Source organism: Nesoenas mayeri, assembly GCF_963082525.1.
Source record: "Nesoenas mayeri genome assembly, chromosome: 1".
NCBI classification, from domain to species: domain Eukaryota; kingdom Metazoa; phylum Chordata; class Aves; order Columbiformes; family Columbidae; genus Nesoenas; species Nesoenas mayeri.
This window is the reverse complement of record NC_137541.1, coordinates 140,518,163-140,526,213: the sequence shown is the minus strand read 5'-3', so window position 1 is coordinate 140,526,213 and position 8,051 is coordinate 140,518,163. Positions and strand designations below refer to the sequence as shown.

The 8,051-nt window shown below is 44.0% G+C and overlaps 1 protein-coding gene across 1 annotated transcript; it reads right to left on the bottom strand.

The window, feature by feature from the left end:
- Positions 1–243: 243 nt before the first annotated feature.
- ZBTB20 (zinc finger and BTB domain containing 20) lies at positions 244–7,650 on the bottom strand. The gene is made up of 2 exons (XM_080349478.1): positions 6,048–7,650; positions 244–1,479 (listed from the first exon to the last, which is right to left on the bottom strand). The coding sequence occupies exons 1-2, from the start codon at positions 7,633–7,635 to the stop codon at positions 1,061–1,063; spliced, it is 2,007 nt and encodes a 668-aa protein (XP_080205604.1). The 5' UTR covers positions 7,636–7,650; the 3' UTR covers positions 244–1,060.
- Positions 7,651–8,051: the final 401 nt, after the last annotated feature.

Below are 8,051 nucleotides of genomic sequence, written 5' to 3'. Positions count from 1 at the left end.
AATCCTGATGCAACTTTTTTTTTTTTGCAAAGATTGTGGGAACTAACCCTTCTCTTGTACCTAGATCCATAGGTTGCAACCTCTGATATCTTTGATTTTCCTCTGTGTTTCTCTTTGCCTTCTGTGAAAGTCCCTCTTGATTGTGCTGAGGCCCTGGGCTCAGCGAAGACACTGAATAAATTACAAAAAAGCCACCGTAGCTCGTTGTTTGAATCTTCTTGGTTTCTGCTTTAAGGTGGTGGTGGTGGTGGTATGGGAAAAGCAGCGGGGAGGGCGCACCAGAGAGCATGGGATGGAGCAGAATCCAGGTGAGGAACCTCTGATTCTTTTTCCTCACCCTGCAGGGACTCCACACTATCCAAGCCACACTGCCTCGCGCTTCCCTCAGCCCTTTCGTGTGTTTGTGGATGGCCGTGTGTGTGAGAAAGCAGACACGTGGTGGAAACCAGCAGGGCCTTGTTTCCTCTGGTTGCTGCTCAACCAGAAGCAAAATATTCCACAGTTCTAACTGGATACTGTGAAGTCCAAAAGCGGTCAGCATTGTGAATTATGTCCATTGAAACACTGCGAGCGGTGTACTTATAACGACAGTAGGCCTTGTAGATTTGTAATATATTTCGCTTTGTTTCTTTTTTTTTTTTGTAGTGCTCTTCACAAGTGAGAATTTTTTTTTATTTTTTCTGTCTGTTTTTTTGATTTTTTTTGTGTTTTTTTGTTTGTTTGTTTGTTTGTTTTTTTTGTAGTAAAGAAGGGTTGTATTTAGAGGCCAGTAGCTAGAGATCCAACCAGTGGAGCTCATGAAGCACTACCTGGCCTTAAGGCCACCATCCGAGGGAGGTTAGGAAAATTCTTATTCACCCAGCCTCCGGAAATGTAATGTACCAGCAGGCAAAAAACAGTTCTTCATGTAGTACAAAAACAACAAAATGAAACGAACCCAAAAAAAGGAGGAAAATAAAGGTAAAAATGAAACAAAAATCATTTCTTAAATTCTAGTGCCATAGCTTTTTTTGTTGTTTCTATTTTTTTGTTGTTCATAACAAAGAGAGAGAGATTCTACTTATCCGTCTGACACATGCATCCTCATGTGGTCGTTGAAATGCTCGATTTGGTCAAACTTAGCTGGACAGACAGAGCAGACGTATGTGGTCCCCTCCGTGCAGGCCACCACCCCGGCAGGGACGGCCCTGGCGCCGGTGCCGGTGGCTCCAGGCGTGCCGTTGGTGGCGCTGTGCAGAGCCACATGCCTCTCCAGCAGGGTCTTGTGGGAGAACTTCTTCTTGCAGATGTAGCACTCGTAGGACTTCTCCCCGCGGTGGAGGCGCATGTGCACATTCAGGGAGCTCTTCTGGGTGAAGCGCTTGTTGCAGATGCTGCACTGGTAGGCCCTCACGCCAGTGTGCGTCACCATGTGTTTGATTAGGTAATCCTTTAACGAGAAGGAACGCCAACAGATGCTGCATTGGTGGGGTTTCTCACCTGCTCATTACCAATGAGAGAGAGAGAAAGAAAGAAAGAAAAAGACAAAAAAAAAAAAAATCATAAATTAAATCAGCTCTTTCTGACTCTTTGCAATAAATTAATGGTAAGTTTCACAGAGGTTGTTGGAGAGGTGCTATCAATTGTAATTCTATCAATAAGCATGCTTCAATATCCAAAATCTTTTGTGACCAGAGGTTTTACAATGCTTTGCAAAGGGGCTGTATGTATTCCCATTCCACATAGAGTAAAAAGAAGCTCAGATGATTTCTTCACTTTCACATAGCACATGTCACTGACAAGACAGGACTAGATTAAAAGTTCACCATGTTTTACCTCCGGCTTCAGTGACATCACCTCTCCTGTTCATCCTCCTGCCTTACCCCTTGCACTCATTTCTAGATCGGTCTTACATTACTTTACCTTTCAGTGCCTCCATCTCCCTATCTGTATGCTATGAAGCTATGGATAAAGCTGGTGATTACTAGATGGCTGACCTGTAACACACTTGTTTTTGTCAAATTGCTTTAACTTTCTCAGAAGAGAAACATAAGAGACTACCAAAAGAATCCAGCTCTCTATAAAAGATTTACATTTGTTGTCCCTTTTTCTGGTCAAATCTCATAGCTGAAGCTTGGTGGATAAGAGAAACTCGAGAGGGCACCCCAATACACAGAACTGCCTTGTCCAGCCAGCACCATGCAAAGTGCAGTCTAATAGATAAACTTCTGGTGTAACAGACATGAAATTTAAATGATTTGACTGCCAATTAAATAAAAAATCTTATCAGGTACACCAGAGATATGAAATACTTCTGTCATCTATCACATTGCCTTGTGTACCCAGGGTTCTTGTAAAACTCATTCTGGCAACTTGTGTAAGTGAACTCTGACCATATCTAGGCAAGCCAGTGACTACAAGGACAAACTGAAAAAATATAGTTTAGCTGAGCACATAAAATCAGTTTGTCCAGACTACTCTTAATTCCTCCTCATGCTCAGACTTCTTCTGGGACACAACACCATGGCCTCACGGTTCATTTATCAGGCAACAATTTCATGATATGCCACTGTATTGATAATGTAGACAATACCCAACACCCTGAACACCCCATCAAAAGCTGCTTTTTGATTTGTTTTCTGAATTACTTGTGGTATATTTCAGGTGTAGTAATTCATCATCCCCAAAGCTATCAGGGAGATGGTACCAGAGCTCTGTAATAATCAAAATGATCCTCTGTTTCACCGACTGAAAAATTATTTTCCTTTGGTCATTCTGCAATTTCCCCTCTAGCAGAGATCCTTTTATTTCCTTTTTTTCCACAGACATCCTGCTTCCTCCTTTTTACAATCTGTCTGGCACTGTTTTAGATCCTGAAGAGTCAATTTTCAGGGACTATCACATGCCTGTGTTAATATTGAATTTACCCTTTGTATAGTGAGATTGCAACATGCTGCTTATATTCTGTTTTAAGAGGAGATAATTAATATGGATTGGATGGGAAGGACCTACTTTTTATCTCCCCTGAGTCTCTGTTTCTTTTTATTTCACAGTTTGTACGTATGAAGGTAACAACTGTGAATGAAGTCCACACACTGCTCTTCCTTGCACCAATGATGAGTTTGTCCCTAGTTGGTGAAAGACACTTGGTCAAAACACATTAAGTCTTTACTTTCCTGCTGGCTTTGCTGAACACAGTAGTGCGTTGAATGTAGACGGACCAATATGCTCGACACGTATTATGTGGAAAATGATAGTGTGTCAGTTACAATAACGTCTGATTAACTTATAGGAGACTAGTTTTATTTACAGTACTCATTTTTGCCTTAGGCAATGTATGTCCCAGAGTTTGTAACAAGTCAGTCTCCTCTGCTCTAAACCCTGATACAGTTATGCTATGAAAATACCCTAATTTTTGCATGCGCATGTTTCTAAGATACACTGGGTTCTGACTTTCTAGTCTTAGCTTCAAAACCTTCCTGAGATTTTTTCTCTCCTAAGAATCTCAAAAGTTTTTAGGTTTTCTTTTTTTGTATGCAAATGTATGTGCTTCCTAAGTAAGCACGGCAGATTCTTAATTCCCACGACTCTTCATCTTGAAGTCAGAGAAAACATTGCTCAGTGAATTAAATGTGCATGTTCCCCCTTTTGGCTCTTTGTCTCATATTTGGCTGGTTCTAGACAGCAATGTGGGACAGTTATCAAGTATTAATCACAACATGATATGTAAAAGAAGGAAATGATGGCTTATAAGGTGCATGGACCCTGCATGCATTCTAGCACTGTACTTCCACAACACTGCACGTCTCAGAGAACAGCACTCTGGGATACACTAAAGCCAGTGTGCAGGGAACATGGAAAAATATCCATCTCTAGTATGTTTGTGTCCACATGAAAGAAGAAAGAAAGGTAGGTTTGAGCCTACATTGTGGTGCTTTCATTGCATGGGAAGCTATGTTAGAGGGCAGTTTTTGGAAGCACGAAAACGTGCAGAGATTAGGAGTCCTTCAGGTTGTTGAATTCTTGTTTATGATCAGACTCCTCCATGGCTTCTCTTGTGAGCCCTCCAAGCAAGACTAATTCAAACATTTCTATCTCCCAGACCTTTCTCTTTTTCCATGGATCTTTCCCTGAGCCACTTCACTTGTCTGCTTTTAACAGGGCTGAGGAAAATCATGCTGACAGTGGGAACAGCTGTCTCCTCTCAGTTTTCATAATTATTCTGTCCAGCGCTAGACAAGATAGTCATACTTTCTCTCAGGCTGTACTTAGAAAGGTTATTTTCAGAAGGATTTTCTGAAGCCCTGCCCCCTGTTGGTTAAGATGCAATTATTCTCCCAGATACTCCAGCAGCCAGTTAGCTCCTAAATCAACTTGGAAATCATGTATCTACACAATTCTCTGCTTGTCACTGAAGTTCATTATTTTGAGGCATTCTCAGACCCACAAAAATAAGATATCAGTTCATGACTGAAGATGCCTATCAACATCCTTCATTGACTTCATGTGTAGTAGCTAGGAATATTTAGGTCAGGTCTTCCAATATTATCCTTTATCGGATTCCAAATACCAAATGCAGTGCACAGCTGGGGTTAAGGGACATAAAGTACCTAATCTCAGTGAAGACATTTGTGAAAAAGCATTTCTAGCTTTTAGAAAAAGGATGCAGGCAGATACATTTGACTGTGTTCTGAAAGGGATAATTTTCTGAACAATACAATACTGTCTACATAGTATTATAGGTACTCAGTCACAACAGAAAGATGGAGAACACCAATAGATACAAGAGGTAATCTTAGGATTCAGGATCCTGGATCCTTGCTATCATACATTTTGTACCAGTCCTGAGAATTTGACCTTTTTGTATATGAATATGTATATGGACATGTCTGCCTGAGACGTCTAGTGGAATTTTTCATTTAAGTGATAATTAGAGATAAACGGAAGTTAAAATTTTACATATGCACATGGAAGAGGACTTTATTGGATACAATGAGAAGGAATGACTTACATTCCTCCCATACCATGGGCAACTTCTCCAGAACCTGCTCCATGTATCACATACCCAGTTTTATTTTAAGATCTGACATTAACAAAACCACTGCTTAGTGAGAGAAATATTTACTCTTTCTCTAAACTAGAACTTCTCTCCAACGTCAGACTGAGCCAAGGGCTAAAGCAAGCAAAATTCAGTCCTGAACCCAGGATAAGTTGCCCATGTAAGACACATACACCTCCTTGCTTTGAAGTCTTGTATCTTTATAAAGTTAGAAAAGGCAGTTCTGGCTCAGCTGTAAATATGGCTACGTACATAATCTCAAAAGACCATGTACAACAGCAGTTACATTTTTAAACAAAAAGGGGTGCTGATGTGTTCTACATATATTATTTTCAATTTTTCTCATAGAGCTCCATGTTTCTGTACTCACGGCTAGTGAAACATCTGACTTAACAAGAAATAGGGGATTACAGCAATCAGTTTGGGTGAAGTACAGAAAAACTTTCTCAAAAAAACTCCAAATTTACTTTCTTATAGGAATATGTGAGATTTAGAAAATGTATGGCAGTGTGTGTAACACCCAGGCCTGGACCTACTGCTGCAGCTCCACCAGGAATCAACTTTCCCTGAGCTCATGTCAATTGTCATCAGTTGAGCTTGAACCTCCATAGCTGTAAAACTTACAGAGAAAAGCCTTTTCTTAGTAGACATTGTTTTCCTTTAATGCCTTATTACAGTTTCCTTATGCCACTTCTACTTAATGTTGCCTGGTCACCTTGCAGGGGACAACAAGTGCTTACCATTTCCTTGGATGGGTGCAGGACACATTTTACTCCAAGTAAAACGACCTTTTCTCCTGCACCATGAACAGTTAGGTCCCTATAGGGGACCTATATGTGTCTGCAGGGGCTCAGCTTCAATGCAGTAAACCCGGAAAGTGTTCAGTGATACCAGCTCCCTGGATAACTTCTCCCTCCTGCTTGTGCTGGGGGCTGGCAGGTTGGGAAACAGAATCTAAGTCCATGTTTGTCAAGGACTTCATGTACAAGCCAAAGTGACGTACTCTTACCTGTGTGTACAAACATGTGCTTGACGTAGTTCTGTTTGGCGGTGAAAGTCTTGTTACAGAGAGTGCACTCGTAAGGCTTTTTCTCGCCTTGCCCACCTGCTGTGCTGTGGCCCGCAGATGGGGCCAAGGGCTGTGGGGCTGGCAGCTGGGCAGTAAAGGTTGACAGGCCAGGCTGGGACACTGTCACAAACTGTGTCTGTTGGCCAGCTAAAGGCTGGGGCAGGCTGAAGAGAAAAGGCTTAGGGCCACTGCCAGCAGACTGTGTGGTGAAAAGGGCAGGCAGGTAGGTGTTGCCAGCTGTGCCAATGACCTGAGTGTTGCTGGTCAGAGTCAGTGGCATCCTCAGATTGCTGGTGAGGGTTTCTGTCTGGCGTAAGTAGATCTGTGTGGTTGGCAATGGTTGGGCAACAGTTGTGTTGACAGAAGGCTGCAAAGCCCCCTTTTCGGTGCTGTTATTGACTGCGAGCACTTTGCTGTCCATTTCAACGTCATTGCTTCTCTCTGGCGAGGAAGCGTTGGCATCTACATGCTGCTGCTGCTGCTGTGGCTGAGTGCCATCAGCGGGGACATCGTTTTGATCTGCTTGAGAAGGTTCTTGCTGCCCATCCCGGCCCAGACCAGCCATAAACTGCTGCTCCACAGAATCCGGCTCAGTGCCAATGGAGGAACTGACTCCCGAGTCAAAACTCTCCCCTTTGGGCTCACTCTCAGTGCCTTCTGCTTGGTCAGTGTCCTCAGTGCATTCCTCGGACTCATTGCGCTCAAGGATCTGCACCCTCTGTTGGCCATAGTAGTCATAGTCATCCTCCATCTCCTGCTTAATATGGATGTTGCCCATCAGGGTTTGAATTCGGACAGGGCGTGGTTGCTTGCGGCAGTGTGTGGTCTCTGGAGTGGTGGAGAGGTACCGCTCCATCTGTTGTGACCGTTCGTGGATCCGGGTAATCCAGCTGGGGTCTTCCATGTGATGGTCCCTGGGGAGCCCCAGGGCTGTTTCATGGTGGCTGACCACAGCTCCACTGTAAAAGGAGCGCTCCCCGCTGCCATTTTGCATGGAACAGGCATAGAGGGCTGAATAGATCCTGTCCACACTGTGCTGCGAATGGCTCTGCAGGTAGCCAGATTCTGTGTCAGTGCTCTGCCCCGAGGTGCCTGATTCGGGTGTTCCCCTGGGTGTCTCCTGACCAGAATCCTGAATCACCGGGTAGACCTCTCCCACGTTTTGTGAGACAATCCTTGTGCACTCATCAATCACAGTCTTGATCTGCAGGATGCTGGCAGCTGTGAGGATTTGGAGGGCCTCTGACTGTGAGACCCGCAGCACCCCGCTGTACATGAAGTCAATGAGCTTTTGCACAGACTGGACTGACACGACTGAGGGGATCTCGATGTCGCTGTAGCCCAGCAGCAGCTTGTCCTGGAAGAAGGGGCTGCCAGCCGCCAGCACACAACGGTGGGCGCGTAGCATGCTCCCGTGGATGCGGACCGTCACGTCACAGAAGTGGCCACGGTTGCGCTGCTCGTTGAGGGTCTCGAGCACAGAATTGCTGAAGTTGTGAAGGTTGATGCTATGAATGCGCTCTGTCATCCCCTTGCAACTGATGTTACCTGTAGCAAAGTAGGTGACAAAGAAAAAACAAAAAAGAACAGCTTGAGTCTTGTCCTCTGCAGAGCCACAGCCAGGGCATTGGCAAAGGTGCCTGCCCAGTGGTAAACAAACAGATTATACTGTAAAAATCACATACAAAGGCACCAATAAGGAGCTACTGTCTCTGTAAGGCTAGAAGTAAAATTTGCTATTCATTTGATGAAGCTCAAGTCCTAAATTTTTGGACAAAAGCAGGCAAAGACAGGTGTAGCTGGGCCTAAATTCCAACCACATTCCTGGGCCTTGGACTTCCTAACAGTTTATCTGGCTTTAAAAAGCCTAGAGCCAGCCAATTGTAAACACTGAGCACACGGATTAAAGCTGGATTTTAGGCTGTTTGGATGTGGACCCATGCC